At 47.2% G+C, this 18,005-nt stretch overlaps 1 protein-coding gene across 1 annotated transcript in view; it reads right to left on the reverse strand.

Annotated features, from left to right (window-relative positions):
• RBM19 (RNA binding motif protein 19) overlaps nt 1-18,005 on the reverse strand; it is a 226,788-nt gene that overhangs the window by 149,036 nt on the left and 59,747 nt on the right. The window contains exons 6-8 of the mRNA XM_063913293.1: nt 6,490-6,692; nt 5,781-5,855; nt 5,524-5,602 (exon numbers count right to left, since the gene is read on the reverse strand). Coding sequence (XP_063769363.1) covers nt 5,524-5,602; nt 5,781-5,855; nt 6,490-6,692 — 357 coding nt within the window. The remainder of the gene's footprint in view (nt 1-5,523; nt 5,603-5,780; nt 5,856-6,489; nt 6,693-18,005) is intronic.

Genomic DNA, 18,005 nt, shown 5'->3' on the forward strand with positions numbered 1-18,005 from the left:
CTCCCCCTATGACCCTCCTCCAAGCCTCAGTTAGGATACTGTGCCCGGACGAGCGTACACAATAAGGAAGGATTTTGAATCCCGGGTAAGACTCATACCAGCCACACCAATCACACCGTACAACTTGTGATCTGAACCCAGTTAACAGTATGATAACGTAGGAGCCTCTGAAAAGATGGCTCACAACAATAAACAACCCGATTTTTTTGTAACAATAACTATGTACAAGTATTGCAGACAATCCGCACTTGGGATGGGCGCCCAGCATCCACTACGGACTACGAGAAATAGAATTACCGGTGAGTAAATTCTTATTTTCTCTGACGTCCTAGTGGATGCTGGGGACTCCGTCAGGACCATGGGGATTATACCAAAGCTCCCAAACGGGCGGGAGAGTGCGGATGACTCTGCAGCACCGAATGAGAGAACTCCAGGTCCTCCTTAGCCAGGGTATCAAATTTGTAGAATTTTACAAACGTGTTCTCCCCTGACCACGTAGCTGCTCGGCAGAGTTGTAATGCCGAGACCCCTCGGGCAGCCGCCCAAGATGAGCCCACCTTCCTTGTGGAGTGGGCATTGACAGATTTAGGCTGTGGCAGGCCTGCCACAGAATGTGCCAGTTGAATTGTGCTACAAATCCAACGAGCAATCGTCTGCTTAGAAGCAGGAGCACCCAGCTTGTTGGGTGCATACAGTATAAACAGCGAGTCAGATTTTCTGACTCCAGCCGTCCTTGAAATATATATTTTCAATGCTCTGACAACGTCCAGCAACTTGGAATCCTCCAAATCGCTAGTAGCCGCAGGCACCACAATAGGCTGGTTCAGGTGAAACGCTGATACCACCTTAGGCAGAAAATGAGGACGCGTCCTCAATTCTGCCCTGTCCGAATGGAAAATCAGATATGGGCTTTTATACGATAAAGCCGCCAATTCCGACACTCTCCTGGCTGAAGCCAGGGCCAGTAGCATGGTTACTTTCCATGTAAGATATTTCAAATCTACCGATTTGAGTGGCTCAAACCAATGGGATTTGAGAAAATCCAAAACTACATTGAGATCCCACGGTGCCACAGGGGGCACAACCGGGGGCTGTATATGTAGTACTCCTTTTACAAAAGTCTGGACTTCAGGAACTGAAGCCAATTCTTTCTGGAAGAAAATCGACAGGGCCGAAATTTGAACCTTAATGGACCCTAATTTGAGGCCCATAGATAATCCTGTTTGCAGGAAATGTAGGAATCGACCCAGTTGAAATTCCTCTGTCGGGGCCTTCCTGGCCTCACACCATGCAACATATTTTCTCCAAATGCGGTGATAATGTTGTGCAGTCACCTCCTTCCTGGCTTTGACCAGGGTAGGGATGACCTCCTCCGGAATGCCTTTTTCCCTTAGGATCCGGCGTTCAACCGCCATGCCGTCAAACGCAGCCACGGTAAGTCTTGGAATAGACACGGTCCCTGCTGAAGCAGATCCCTTCTTAGAGGTAGAGGCCACGGATCTTCCGTGAGCATCTCCTGAAGTTCCGGGTACCAAGTCCTTCTTGGCCAGTCCGGAGCCACTAGTATCGTTCTTACTCCCCTTTGCCGTATAATTCTCAGTACCTTGGGTATGAGAGGCAGAGGAGGAAACACATACACTGACTGGTACACCCATGGTGTTACCAGAGCGTCCACAGCTATTGCCTGAGGGTCTCTTGACCTGGCGCAATACCTGTCCAGTTTTTTGTTGAGGCGGGACGCCATCATGTCCACCATTGGTCTTTCCCAATGGACTACAATCATGTGGAAGACTTCTGGATGAAGTCCCCACTCTCCCGGGTGAAGATCGTGTCTGCTGAGGAAGTCTGCTTCCCAGTTGTCCACTCCCGGGATGAACACTGCTGACAGTGCTATCACATGATTTTCCGCCCAGCGAAGAATCCTTGCAGCCTCTGCCATTGCCCTCCTGCTTCTTGTGCCGCCCTGTCTGTTTACGTGGGCGACTGCCGTGATGTTGTCCGACTGGATCAACACCGGCTGACCCTGAAGCAGAGGGTTTGCCAGGCTTAGAGCATTGTAGATTGCTCTTAGTTCCAGTATATTTATGTGAAGAGACGTTTCCAGGCTTGACCACACGCCCTGGAAGTTTCTTCCTTGTGTGACCGCTCCCCAGCCTCTCAGGCTGGCATCCGTGGTCACTAGGACCCAGTTCTGTATGCCGAATCTGCGGCCCTCTAACAGATGAGCACTCTGCAACCACCATAGCAGAGAGACCCTTTTTTCCAGGACTCTTGTGCATTGATGCACAGACACTGTCCCTGGTTTTAGGAGGTTCCTGACGAGTTCGGATAACTCCCTGGCTTTCTCCTCCGGAAGAAATACCTTTTTCTGAACAGTGTCCAGAATCATCCCTAGGAACAGCAGACGTGTCGTCGGGATCAGTTGGGATTTTGGAAAATTCAGAATCCACCCGTGCTGTTGGAGCACTACTTGAGTTAGTGCTACTCCGACCTCCAGCTGTTCTCTGGATCTTGCCCTTATCAGGAGATCGTCCAAGTAAGAGATAATTAATACGCCTTCTCTTCGAAGAAGGATCATCATTTCGGCCATTACCTTGGTAAAGACCCTGGGTGCCGTGGACAATCCAAACGGCAGCGTCTGAAACTGATAATGACAGTTTTGTACCACGAACCTGAGGTACCCTTGGTGTGAAGGGCAAATTGGGACATGAAGGTAAGCATCCTTGATGTCCAAGGACACCATAAAATCCCCTTCTTCCAGATTCGCTATCACTGCTCTGAGTGACTCCATCTTGAACTTGAATTTTTGTATGTACAGGTTCAGAGATTTCAGATTTAGAATAGGTCTTACCGAGCCGTCCGGCTTCGGTACCACAAATAGCGTGGAGTAATACCCCTTTCCCTGTTGTAGAAGGGGTACCTTGATTATCACCTGCTGAGAATACAGCTTGTGAATGGCTTCCAATACCGTCGCCCTGTCTGAGGGAGACGTTGGCAAAGCAGATTTTAGGAACCGGCGAGGGGGAGACTTCTCGAATTCCAACCTGTAACCCTGAGATCGAGTGAGCCCACTGTGCGCTGAAATTCTTGAGGCGACCCCCCACCGCCCCTGAGTCCGCTTGTAAGGTCTCAGCGTCATGCTGAGGCCTTTGCAGAAGCCGGGGAGGACTTCTGCTCCTGGGAAGGGGCTGCTTGCTGCAGTCTCTTACCCTTTCCTTTGCCTCGGGGCAAATATGAATGTCCTTTTGCTCGCTTGTTCTTATAGGAACGAAAGGACTGCGGCTGAAAAGACTGCGTCTTTTTCTGCTGGGAGGGGACTTGAGGTAAAAAGGTGGACTTCCCGGCTGTTGCCGTGGCTACCAAATCCGATAGACCGACCCCAAATAATTCCTCCCCTTTATACGGCAATACTTCCATATGCCGTTTGGAATCCGCATCGCCTGACCACTGTCGTGTCCATAGACTTCTTCTGGCAGATATGGACATCGCACTTACTCTTGATGCCAGAGTGCAGATATCCCTCTGTGCATCTCGCATATAAAGGAATGCATCCTTTAATTGCTCTATAGTCAATAAAATACTGTCCCTATCCAGGGTATCAATATTTTCAGTCAGGGAATCCGACCAAGCCACCCCAGCACTGCACATCCAGGCTGAGGCGATTGCTGGTCGCAGTATAACACCAGTATGTGTGTATATACTTTTTAGAGTATTTTCCAGCCTCCTATCAGCTGGATCCTTGAGGGCGGCCGTATCAGGAGACGGTAACGCCACTTGTTTGGATAAACGTGTGAGGGCCTTGTCCACCCTAGGGGGTGTTTCCCAGCGCGCCCTAACCTCTGGCGGGAAAGGGTATAACGCCAATAACTTCTTTGAAATTAGCAGTTTTTTATCAGGGGTAACCCACGCTTCATCACACACGTCATTCAATTCCTCTGATTCAGGAAAAACTACAGGTAGTTTTTTCAGACCCCACATAATACCCCTTTTTGTGGTACTTGCAGTATCAGAGATATGCAAAGCCTCCTTCACTGCCGTGATCATATAACGTGTGGCCCTACTGGAAAATACGTTCGCTTCTTCACCGTCGACACTAGATTCGGTGTCCGTGTCTGGGTCTGTGTCGACCGACTGAGGCAAAGGGCGTTTTACAGCCCCTGACGGTGTTTGAGACGCCTGTACAGGTACTAACTTGTTTGCCGGTCGTCTCATGTCGTCAACCGACTTTTGCAGCGTGCTGACATTATCACGTAATTCCATAAACAAAGCCATCCATTCCGGTGTCGACTCCCTAGGGGGTGACATCACCATTACCGGCAATTGCTCCGCCTCCACACCAACATCGTCCTCATACATGTCGACACACACGTACCGACACACAGCAGACACACAGGGAATGCTCTGATAGAAGACAGGACCCCACTAGCCCTTTGGGGAGACAGAGGGAGAGTTTGCCAGCACACACCAAAGCGCTATAATTATATAGGAACAACCTTATATAAGTGTTGTTTCCTTATAGCTGCTTAAATATATATAATATCGCCAAAAAATGCCCCCCCCTCTCTGTTTTTTACCCTGTTTCTGTAGTGCAGTGCAGGGGAGAGCCTGGGAGCCTTCCTAGCAGCGGAGCTGTGTAGGAAAATGGCGCTGTGTGCTGAGGAGATAGGCCCCGCCCCCTATTCCGGCGGGCTCTTCTCCCGGTTTTTCTGAGACCTGGCAGGGGTGAAATACATCCATATAGCCTCATGGACTATATGTGATGTATTCTTTTTAGCCAGAAAGGTATTAACATTGCTGCCCAGGGCGCCCCCCCCAGCGCCCTGCACCCTCAGTGACCGCCGGTGTGAAGTGTGCCTGAGCGCAATGGCGCACAGCTGCAGTGCTGTGCGCTACCTCATGAAGACTGAAAAGCCTTCAGCCGCCGGTTTCTGGACCTCTTCTTACTTCGGCATCTGCAAGGGGGTCGGCGGCGCGGCTCCGGTGACCCATCCAGGCTGTACCTGTGATCGTCCCTCTGGAGCTAGTGTCCAGTAGCCTAAGAAGCAAATCCATCCTGCACGCAGGTGAGTTCACTTCTTCTCCCCTAGGTCCCTCGTTGCAGTGAGCCTGTTGCCAGCAGGACTCACTGAAAATAATAAAACTATCAAAACTTTTACTCTAAGCAGCTCTTTATGAGAGCCACCTAGATTGCACCCTGCTCGGACGGGCACAAAAACCTAACTGAGGCTTGGAGGAGGGTCATAGGGGGAGGAGCCAGTACACACCACCTAGTGGTCAAACTTTTAAATTTTGTGCCCTGTCTCCTGCGGAGCCGCTATTCCCCATGGTCCTGACGGAGTCCCCAGCATCCACTAGGACGTCAGAGAAAATGTTTGTAATATACATACTTTTAGTATGTTATGGTGCATCTTGAAGACACATTGGACCAATTTATGCATGGATAATGTATGTTGGACTGAAGTTCCTATGTTGTACATTTCCAGTTAATATTTCCTACAACAGTAACAGTAAATAGGAAGTTACCGGTCTTGTTGCCATGGGTGTTCCGCACTATTCTTATGGCAGCTGGCTTTAATGGCAAAAGGAACTCGCGCACATTTTGCTGAAAACAGACAAAACATTTTTGTAAAGCTAGTGGGATTCTAATTGCAATATTATTCATAGACAAAGTTATACACGTTTACAAAGAATGTAAAAAACAAATGTACAGTATTCAGTATTATAAATAAGTTACACATGCTCTTCTTATATTCTACTAAGTCTCTGATCATAGAACTTACTTCTGTTACATTGAAAGGTGCTCCCCTCAGTTTGACAGTATATGGAGTTGTAGGCTCATTCTGCACAGGTGGCTTCTGGAAAGAAGTTACATACATTTACACTTAACTTGGGCTTTGTTTCAAAAGACATGCTAAACCAACTTTTTGATAATCTTGATTTGGATCATTAACGTTTTATCAGCTTATTAGCATTGGCTATTAGATAAGCCCCAAGGAAGTCTGAACACATCATACCATTTACTGAAGTTTCTTGTATACATATTGAATACTGCTTTACGGCCAGTGACCACTTCTTTGTTTCCTTTCAAATTCAGATAAGCCTCATTGTTTTATATTTTCATATACAAGCAATTTATTGCATGGAGAAGTAAGGACAAAATGCTAACTGATGTCCTAGGTGTTTATTTTGAAGGTATTCAATAAGCCTTGTGCTCCATTTATGGTGATCATTTGTGGATCTCTGCTTCAGCGCAGATGTCTGTGAGAAGTGTCAGACTGGTGACCTGGCTTTGCCCTACTTGTCAATGAAATTAATGAAACGTTGCAATTAATAGGCCAGTGTATTGTTTCATCCTCACTATACAATATAATCATATCATATTCCATACAATAATGTATCTATTTGTAGATAAAAGCGCCTCTAAACTCCCTTAATGTCTTAAGGTTTCAGAATTGATTTGAGATTTATGTAGCGCTACTTTTGACTGACCTCTTTCTTCACTATTTTGCTCTTCTCCGACCGCACAGGATCTTTGCTGATGCCAATAGTTTTCTGCTCATCTGCTTCTCTCTCTCTTTCCTTATGCTCTGCCTCTCCCTCATCTCCAGATGTGGTGCTAGGGTGATCTCTCACTACCTTGGACTTAAGGTATTCCATGTCTGAAATCTCTGGCTGCAGAGCAAGTTTCCCACCTGTTAATGAGCAGTGAAAGACAACCAAAATATGTACTGCTGTACAACTAATCATATATAATGCTCATCAAGCCCTCTAACAAAGTTCCATTCACCAGGTATCATAAGGTTGCACAGGGGTAATAGGTCAGCAGCACAGGCCATAGCAGCAAGAAAACATTGAAAGACCCGGAGGCAGAACTCTGGGAGGCAACGGAGTCATCTGCCGCCGGGCTTCTGCTCTGAAGGGGGGCACCTCTCCTCCCATTCTGTGACACCACTGAATTAAGTTAATTGATAGCTGTCGCTGTCTTTTCAGTGGCCGACTTCCTCACTGGTCCCTGCACCTTACAAATCACACCCTCTTTATTATACTGAATATACACATTTTACAAGTATCACACCCAGGATTAGAAACCACGACCTATTACACTGGAAGCAGACACCTTACTGATGAAGCTGTTTGCTCCTGTATAGGAAATATGAGAATTCTAACTATATGAAGTTACTTCTCTGACAATTACACGTAACTTCATATAGTTAGAATTCTAATGCTTCCTCTACAGGAGCAAAAGTGTCTGCTGTCAGTGTAACAGGTCATGGGTTCTAATCCTGGGTATGACTGCTAAGAAATGTATTCATGTAAAATAAAAGACAATTAAATGTATAAATACAGTATATACATTTTTTTCAGAACACTCCATATACACTCACATACATATATATATATATATATATATATATATATATACATACATACACACACACACACACACGTATACATACACGCACACATACATACATATATTTATCTTAATATAGGAAATAGGGGTGCACCAATATTTATTTTGCCTCTGGGCAACTGTGACGAACTTACGCCACTGGAAAGACCCATAGGAATTTTAGATGTAAGCACAGTAATGTTGCTCAAGAAATGGGCACCATATGTGTTTGTAACTTCTGAATTCTTTACCTGGAGGTTTCAGAAAAATGTGGTGGACGTAAAACAGCTAGGCTCCAAATGACCTCAATACATGATGTTATCACCTCACTGGGGGATTCCCAGTTTATGGTCAGATTTTACAAAGCATAAGGGTTACCAAGCTGGTGCTTTCTACATACTCTCAAAGTAAAAAAGCGTAGACCTGCAGCCACCAAGTCGAGCACCAGGATCCACACACACACACATCTCTCTATCTGGCTGGGAGCAGATTAGAAAATTAAAAGGGAAAAATTTCTGGAAGTGGCCTCATGTAGGTGGGGCAAAATAAACTGTATGCATGTACATAGAGAAACCTAAGTTGTGATATCAAATCATTAGTTCCAGCCAAAAATACAACACAGAGATTATCCTTGGGACCGCAATACAATAAAGAGAGCATCTATGTGACTAATACAGGACAGACGGCATTCACATTGCCGCAATGAAGGACAGACAACATCCCACTGACCGCTACACAGGATTAGCGGTATATCTAGGGGTCCAGGCTCCCCTGGCAAAGTAAGGGACTGGCGCCTCCCATATTTGAATAGGGAAGGTGCATGTGCAAAAAAGGGTCATGATCTTGTGGGAAAGGAGCATGACCATACAATAGTACCCCCAAATCAATATACAGTAGTACCCCTTTATACACATCATGCCCACACAGTAACCCTTATCACACGGTGGAGACATTAGTAGTGCCTGGCCTGGCCTGGCCTGGCCGAGGAGACAATGTCACCTAGGCCAGGTGGTATAATCAAATAGTAGCGCAGTGAAAAATATTGCAGTGCAGCACACTACCTAACTCAGGTGTCCGGCACCACACCATACTACGAGAAGAAACTGAAAATAAACTACAACTCCCAGCAGCCCCCGACAGCAGCTACCGACAGCAAGAGTTGCTGGGAATTGTAGTTTATTTTCAGTTTCTTCCCTGTAGTGCATTGAGGTGCCAGCTCCTGCCAGATGAGCAAGCCACTGCCCTCCATCCCAAGCAATGCACAGGCAGCACGGCACACCAGGTATTCCCAGACACTATGGCTTAAGGGATTCCACTCATTGGTCGAGGGTGGCAATGCCAGGCAGCGCCCTCCTGCTCGGCTGGCACCCCTGGCGACTGCCATCCTGGCCAATGGGTAGATACGCCCCTGCACAGGACACACAACAACATCCAAGTGGGTGCAATCCAGTACCAAGTGACTGCCATAAAATCCAAACAGTATTAAATAGAAAGTAAAATAAAAAGTAACCAGGGGACCACTTACCACCCCCCCCCCCCTTCCCCCCAGAAACGGTGCCCGCTCCTGCCAGAAACATACTTAAAACTGGCCGGGGGCGGGGTATAGTGGAAAGGGAGGCTGTGGCTGCTGGGGAAAAAAGAAAAAAAAAAAATCGGCAACCATTTGGTGCCCAGATCTCTCATCTCAAATCTATACTGGTGGACCCTCGCAAGCAGAGGAAGAAAAAACGAAGTCTACAAACAGGTGTATTTGCGCTTACATTCAGATCACCATCAGATACATTTATGTGAATACGCCTTCAATTAAATGTGTCTACATGAGAGCTCTCAGTTACACCTCAATACTGCTTCTTCAGTCACAAGTGCACATGTGACACAACATGCTTATGACTCCGAAATGCCCATATTTGCATGGGTCCATTTTTGGTGCAGTACAAATATATGCAACATAAATGGCTGCAAGTTCAACTCTGGATCAATACCAAAGGGTCAGATGAATTGGAATGCGAGATGGCTGGAGCTCTGAGACTCCACCCGAACTCGTACGTTTTTTTAAAGCAGCAAACCTGAATTTGCCTTGTATACGTTTGCTGCTTTAAAAAAAACGTACGAGTTTGGGTGGAGTCTCGGAGCTCCGGCCGTGTATGTATGTATGTATGTATGTATGTATGTATGTATGTATGTATGTATATACATACATACACATATACATAAACAAAGGCCCTCACTCACTGACTGACTGACTCATCACTAATTCTCTGACTTCCCGATATGTCGATATGTTAAGAAGCTGAAATTTAACAGGTACTCTTCAGGTGGGAAATAAGAAAACTACGTAATTAGAATTTTAACCCCTGCCCCAGGGGATGAAAACAGGATTTTAATTACCTACCGGTAAATCCTTTTCTCGTAGTCCGTAGAGGATACTGGGAATCCATTTAGTACCATGGGGTATAGACGGGTCCACTAGGAGCCTTAGGCACTTTAAGAATTTGACAATGTGCGCTGGCTCCTCCCTCTCTGCCCCTTCTATCAGACTCAGTCTAGGAAACTGTGCCTGAGGAGACGGACATACTTTGAGAGAAGGATAGATAAGAAAAGTGGTGAGATTACGAACCAGCACACACAGAACAACAGGAAAACCATGCTAACCAAACCTGAAACATGAACAGCAACAGCTGAACAAATACTTAACCAAGTAACAGTGCAGTAAGAACAAAGCACCGGGGGGGCACCCAGTATCCTCTACGGACTACGGGAACAGGATTTACCGGTAGGTAATTAAAATCTTATTTTCTCTTACGTCCTAGAGGATACTGGGAATCCATTTAGTATCATGGGGAAGTACCAAAACTCCAAAACCGGGTGGGAGAGTGCTAAGGTTGCTGCAGAACTGATTGACCAAACTGAAGAGGCCAAAGTATCGAACTTGTAGAACTTTGCAAATGCGTTCGAATCTGACCAAGCAACTGCTCGGCAGAGCTGTAAAGCCGAGACACCACGGGCAGCCGCCCAAAAAGAACCCACCGACCTAGTAGAGTGGCCCTGTACAGATCTTCGAAAAGCGTCAATACTGCCGTGGAATAAACATGCTGGATCGTGAGCTTGATCCAGCGTGCAATAGACTGCTTTGAAGTAGGACACACAATTTTCTTGGGACCATGGAGAACGAACAGCGAGTCGGATTTTCTGTGACAAGCTGTTCTCTTTACATACACCTTCAAAGCCCTCACAACATCCAAAGACTTTAAAGTAGCAGAGGTGTCCGTCACAGGCGGAACCACAATAGGTTGGTTGATGTGAAAAGCAGACACCACATTAGTAAGAAATTGCTGATGAGTTCTGAGTTCAGCTCTGTCCTCATGGAAAATGAAGTAGGGACTCTTGTGTGACAACGACTCAGTTCCAACACACGTGTTGCTGATGTCAAGGCCAACAGTGTGACGGTCTTCCATGGAAGGTACTTTACGTCAACCGCCTGTAACGGTTCAAACCAGTCCGATTGGAGGAACTGCAGCACCAAATTGAGATCCCAAGGTGCCGTGGGAGGCACAAAGAGAGGCTGGATGTGCAGAACACCTTTCAAGAACGTCTGGACTTCAGGGAGTGAAGCCAACTGTTTCTGAAAGAAAATAGACAAAGCCATAAATCTGGACTTTAATGGAACCTAGGCGTAGGCCCACATCCACTCCCGACTGCAGAAAAAGCAGGAGACGTTCCAGATGAAATTCCACCGCACCAAGAGACATACTTCTTCCATATACGGTGGTAATGTTTAGACGTTACACCCTTCCTGGCTTGGATCAAAGTCGGGGTGACCTTGTCAGGAATCCCTCTCCTGGCTAGGATCAGCCGTTGAACCTCCATGCCATTAAATGTAGCCACGGTAAGTCTTGATAGACGAAAGGGCCCTGTTGCAGAAAATCCTTGCTATGGGGCAGAGGCCACAGATCTTTGAGGAGCATCGCCAGAAGGTCCACGTACCAGGCTCTTCTTGGCCAATCTGGAGCTATAAGTATTGCTTGAACCTTTTCCCTTCTTCTTCTTTTTACAATTCTTGGGATCAGAGGAAGTGGAGTAAACACGTATACCATCTGGTAGACCCATGGAGTCATCAGAGCGTCTACCGCTACTGCCTGTGGGTCTCTCGACCTGGAACAATACCGCTTGAGTTTCCTGTTGAGACGAGAGGCCATCATGTCGATCTGTGGATATCCCCACCGTGTCAAGCACCTGAACACTTCTGGGTGAAGGTTCCACTCCCCTGGGTGCAGGTCGTGTCTGCTGAGGAAGTCTGCATCCCAGATGTCTACAGTCGGAATGAAGACCGCCGACAAAGCCACGGCGTGTTTTTCTGCCCAAAGGAGAATTTTTGACACCTCTGACATTGCTGCTCTGATTTTTGTTCCGCCCTGTTGGTTTATGTATGTTACTGCCGTTACATTGTCCGACTGGACTTGAATGTCCTGATTCTAAAGTAGAGATGAGGCCTGCAGAAGGGCGTTGTAAATAGCCCTGAGTTCCAGGATGTTTCTTGGAAGGACGACTTCCTGACTTAACCATCTCCCTTGAAACTGCAACCCTTGGGTGACTGCTCCCCAACCTCTGAGGCTTGCGTCCGTGGTTAGCAGAATCCAATTCTGAATCCCGAAGCTCTGACCCTCGACGAGGTGAGAAATCTGTAGCCACCAATGAAGGGAGATCCTGGCTCTTGGCGACAGACGGATCCTCTGGTGCATGTGAAGATGCAATCTGGACCATTTGTCCAACAGATATAGCTGGAAGGGCCTCGCATGAAACCTTCCGTACTGAAGTGCCTCGTAATAGGCCATCATTTTCCCCAGAAGACGAATGCACAGATGCACCGAGATCCGGGTTGGCTTCAGGACAGCACGAACCATCGACTGGATATCCATAGCCTTCTCCACAGGAAGAAACACTCTCTGAGATTCTGTGTCCAGTACCATTCCCAGAAAGGAAAGCCTTTGCGTCGGTTTCAGGTGAGATTTTGGTAAGTTCAGAATCCACCCCTGATCCAGGAGTAGTCTGGTTGAGAGGCGAACACTGTCCATCAACCGCTCCCTGGATGATGCCTTTATCAGAAGAACGTCCAGGTATGGAATTATGTTCACTCCCTGTTTGCGGAGTAGAAACATCATCTCTGCCATCACCTTGGTGAACACTCTCGGTGCTGTGGAGAGATCAAATGGCAGGGCCTGGAACTGGTAGTGGCAGTCCTGCAGTGCAAACCGTAGATAAGCCTGATGAGTCGGCCAGATCGGAATGTGAAGGTACGCATCCTTGATATCCAGAGACACTACGAATTCTCCCTCCTCTAGACCTGAGATCACCACTCTCAGAGACTCCATCTTGAATTTGAACACTCGTAAGTACAGGTTCAATGACTTGAGGTTCAAAATCGGTCTTACCGAACCGTCCGGTTTCGGTACTACAAACAGGTTTGAATAATATCCCTTGTTTTGCAGATAAGGTAGAACTGGAACAATGACCTGAGTCTGTACCAGTTTTTGAATGGCGACCTGTAAGGTTATACTTGCTTCCTGTGAAACTGGTAAGCCTGATTTGAAGAATCTGTGAGGTGGGAGCTCCTGAAACTCCAGTCTATAGACCTGGGAAATAAGATCTATGACCCAGGGATCCTGGCATGATGTTGTCCAGATGTGACTGAAAATTTTTAGTCGGGCTCCCACCTGACAGGTCTTCCAGGCATCGCGGTCCACCGTCATGCTGAAGGCTTTGAGGAAGCAGAACTTGAGCTCTGTTCCTGTGAACCTGCAGTTGCTGGTTTTCGTGGTTTACCTTTAGCGCCTCTTGTGGCTGTAGAAGAACCTCTGGTTTTGCCCTTAAACTTGGCAGTCCGAAAGGACTATAGATTAGGTCCTGAGTAAGCCTTCCTGGCTGGGGGAGCTGCAGAAGGAAGATACGTGGACTTACCCGCAGTAGCTTTGGAGATCCATTTGTCTAGTTAATCTCAAAATAAGGCCTCTCCTGTGAAGAGGAAGGTCATCCATGCCTTTCCTGGAGTCCGCTTCAGCAGTCCACGGGCTCAGCCATAAGCCTCTGCATGCTGACACTGGCATACCAGTGGTGCGTCCATTAAGCAAGCCTATTTCTTTTATGGCTTCCACCATAAAATTTGCAGAGTCCTGTATATGTTGCAGGAGTAAAATAATCTCCCCCTTAGTCAAGGTACCTAACCCCTTAATTAGGTTACCCGACCATTTTGCGATGGCCTTACTAATCCACCCACGTGCTATAGTGGGTCTCTGTGCCACCCCAGCAGCTGTATACAAAGATATGAGTGTATTCTCAATTCTACGATCAGCCGTGTCTTTTAGGGAGGTTGCACCAGGGACAGGCAATACAATTTTCCGTGAAAGCCTGGATACTGATGCATCCACTATCGGTGGATTTTCCCATTTTTTTCTATCCTCAGGAGGAAAGGGAGAAGATGATATCAACATTTATGGAATTTGGAATCAGGATTAACCCACGGTTCTTCAAATAGGGTATTTAGTTCCTTTGACACAGGAAAAGTGGCTGAGGATTTCTTTTTTATATTAAAATAAGATTTTTCAGTCTCCTCTGTTGCCTTATCAGGGATATGCAGAACCTCTCTAATAGCTTCTATGAGAGCCTCTATTCCCTGTGACAGAGTAGCCTTCCCCACTCTGCGTCCACTTCCCCCTCCTCCATGTTTGACCCCTCATCATCAGAGTCAGACTGCAGGATATGGGCCAAAGTACGTTTTTGCGGACAAATCGCAGTAGACTGAGACGCTGGTTTGGGTACTGAGTCTCTGTTCATAGACTCAGTCAACGATTGTCTTAAGTAATGCGTCTCTTTCTCATTGCGGGAAAATTTAGTAGAAATATTGGAGATCATTCCCCTAATGGAATCCAGCCAAGCTGGCTCTGCCCCGCTAGCCTGGGAGGGTGTACTGCACTTAGTACACTGCAGTGAACCCCCTGGAGAAGAGGAACACTTTGCCTTACATGAAACACACTCTTTGTCTGACATACTGTGACAGTACACACACACACAGGAACAGGTTAGATGCACAATTAACCCACAAAGAGCCCTTCAAGAGAGACACAGAGATAGCCTGGAGCCAGCACACAGCGCCTGAACTGATAATGCCAAGCTTAGCCGGGTTGCAGACTAAGTACCCAGATTGGGGACTTAGGTGGTCATTCCGAGTTGATCGCTCGCTAGCAGTTTTTAGCAGCCGTGCAAATGCAATGCCGCCTCCCACTGGGAGTGTATTTTAGCTTAGCAGAAGTGCGAACGAAAGGATCGCAGAGCGGCGGCAATTTTTGTGTGTGCAGTTTTAGAGTAACTCAATACCTACTCAGCGCTTGCGATCACTTCAGACTGTTCAGTTCCTGTTTTGACGTCACGAACACGCCCTGTGTTCGCCTAGCCACTTCCCGATATGTCGATATGTTAGGAAGCTGAAATTTAACAGGTACTCTTCAGGTGGGAAATAAGAAAACTACGTAATTAGAATTTTAACCCCTGCCCCAGGGGATGAAAACAGGATTTTAATTACCTACCGGTAAATCCTTTTCTCGTAGTCCGTAGAGGATACTGGGAATCCATTTAGTACCATGGGGTATAGACGGGTCCACTAGGAGCCTTAGGCACTTTAAGAATTTGACAATGTGCGCTGGCTCCTCCCTCTCTGCCCCTTCTACCAGACTCAGTCTAGGAAACTGTGCCTGAGGAGACGGACATACTTTGAGAGAAGGATAGATAAGAAAAGTGGTGAGATTACGAACCAGCACACACAGAACAACAGGAAAACCATGCTAACCAAACCTGAAACATGAACAGCAACAGCTGAACAAATACTTAACCAAGTAACAGTGCAGTAAGAACAAAGCACCGGGGGGGCACCCAGTATCCTCTACGGACTACGGGAACAGGATTTACCGGTAGGTAATTAAAATCTTATTTTCTCTTACGTCCTAGAGGATACTGGGAATCCATTTAGTATCATGGGGAAGTACCAAAACTCCAAAACCGGGTGGGAGAGTGCTAAGGTTGCTGCAGAACTGATTGACCAAACTGAAGAGGGCAAAGTATCGAACTTGTAGAACTTTGCAAATGCGTTCGAATCTGACCAAGCAACTGCTCGGCAGAGCTGTAAAGCCGAGACACCACGGGCAGCCGCCCAAAAAGAACCCACCGACCTAGTAGAGTGGCCCTGTACAGATCTTCGAAAAGCGTCAATCCTGCCGTGGAATAAACATGCTGGATCGTGAGCTTGATCCAGCGTGCAATAGACTGCTTTGAAGTAGGACACACAATTTTCTTGGGACCATGGAGAACGAACAGCGAGTCGGATTTTCTGTGACAAGCTGTTCTCTTTACATACACCTTCAAAGCCCTCACAACATCCAAAGACTTTAAAGTAGCAGAGGTGTCCGTCACAGGCGGAACCACAATAGGTTGGTTGATGTGAAAAGCAGACACCACATTAGTAAGAAATTGCTGATGAGTTCTGAGTTCAGCTCTGTCCTCATGGAAAATGAAGTAGGGACTCTTGTGTGACAACGACCCAGTTCCAACACACGTGTTGCTGATGTCAAGGCCAACAGTGTGACGGTCTTCCATGGAAGGTACTTTACGTCAACCGCCTGTAACGGTTCAAACCAGTCCGATTGGAGGAACTGCAGCACCAAATTGAGATCCCAAGGTGCCGTGGGAGGCACAAAGAGAGGCTGGATGTGCAGAACACCTTTCAAGAACGTCTGGACCTCAGGGAGAGAAGCCAACTGTTTCTGAAAGAAAATAGACAAAGCCATAAATCTGGACTTTAATGGAACCTAGGCGTAGGCCCACATCCACTCCCGACTGCAGAAAAAGCAGGAGACGTTCCAGATGAAATTCCACCGCACCAAGAGACATACTTCTTCCATATACGGTGGTAATGTTTAGACGTTACACCCTTCCTGGCTTGGATCAAAGTTGGGGTGGCCTTGTCAGGAATCCCTCTCCTGGCTAGGATCAGCCGTTGAACCTCCATGCCATTAAATGTAGCCACGGTAAGTCTTGATAGACGAAAGGGCCCTGTTGCAGAAAATCCTTGCTATGGGGCAGAGGCCACAGATCTTTGAGGTGCATCGCCAGAAGGTCCACGTACCAGACTCTTCTTGGCCAGTCTGGAGCTATAAGTATTGCTTGAACCTTTTCCCTTCTTCTTCTATTTACAATTCTTGGGATCAGAGGAAGTGGAGTAAACACGTATACCATCTGGTAGACCCATGGAGTCATCAGAGCGTCTACCGCTACTGCCTGTGGGTCTCTCGACCTGGAACAATACCACTTGAGTTTCCTGTTGAGACGAGAGGCCATCATGTCGATCTGTGGATATCCCCACCAACGTGTCAAGCACCTGAACACTTCTGGGTGAAGGTTCCACTCCCCTGGGTGCAGGTCGTGTCTGCTGAGGAAGTCTGCATCCCAGATGTCTACAGTCGGAATGAAGACCGCCGACAAAGCCACGGCGTGTTTTTCTGCCCAAAGGAGAATTTTTGACACCTCTGACATTGCTGCTCTGATTTTTGTTCCGCCCTGTTGGTTTATGTATGTTACTGCCGTTACACTGTCCGACTGGACTTGAATGTCCTGATTCTAAAGAAGAGATGAGGCCTGCAGAAGGGCGTTGTAAATAGCCCTGAGTTCCAGGATGTTTCTTGGAAGGACGACTTCCTGACTTAACCATCTCCCTTGAAACTGCAACCCTTGGGTGACTGCTCCCCAACCTCTGAGGCTTGCGTCCGTGGTTAGCAGAATCCAATTCTGAATCCCGAAGCTCTGACCCTCGACGAGGTGAGAAATCTGTAGCCACCAATGAAGGGAGATCCTGGCTCTTGGCGACAGACGGATCCTCTGGTGCATGTGAAGATGCAATCTGGACCATTTGTCCAACAGATATAGCTGGAAGGGCCTCGCATGAAACCTTCCGTACTGAAGTGCCTCGTAATAGGCCATCATTTTCCCCAGAAGACGAATGCACAGATGCACCGAGATCCGGGTTGGCTTCAGGACAGCCCGAACCATCGACTGGATATCCATAGCCTTCTCCACAGGAAGAAACACTCTCTGAGATTCTGTGTCCAGTACCATTCCCAGAAAGGAAAGCCTTTGCGTCGGTTTCAGGTGAGATTTTGGTAAGTTCAGAATCCACCCTTGATCCAGGAGTAGTCTGGTTGAGAGGCGAACACTGTCCATCAACCGCTCCCTGGATGATGCCTTTATCAGAAGAACGTCCAGGTATGGAATTATGTTCACTCCCTGTTTGCGGAGTAGAAACATCATCTCTGCCATCACCTTGGTGAACACTCTCGGTGCTGTGGAGAGATCAAATGGCAGGGCCTGGAACTGGTAGTGGCAGTCCTGCAGTGCAAACCGTAGATAAGCCTGATGAGTCGGCCAGATCGGAATGTGAAGGTACGCATCCTTGATATCCAGAGACACTACGAATTCTCCCTCCTCCAGACCTGAGATCACCACTCTCAGAGACTCCATCTTGAATTTGAACACTCGTAAGTACAGGTTCAATGACTTGAGGTTCAAAATCGGT

The sequence above is a fragment of the Pseudophryne corroboree genome, chromosome 1 (assembly GCF_028390025.1).
Source record: "Pseudophryne corroboree isolate aPseCor3 chromosome 1, aPseCor3.hap2, whole genome shotgun sequence".
NCBI classification, from domain to species: domain Eukaryota; kingdom Metazoa; phylum Chordata; class Amphibia; order Anura; family Myobatrachidae; genus Pseudophryne; species Pseudophryne corroboree.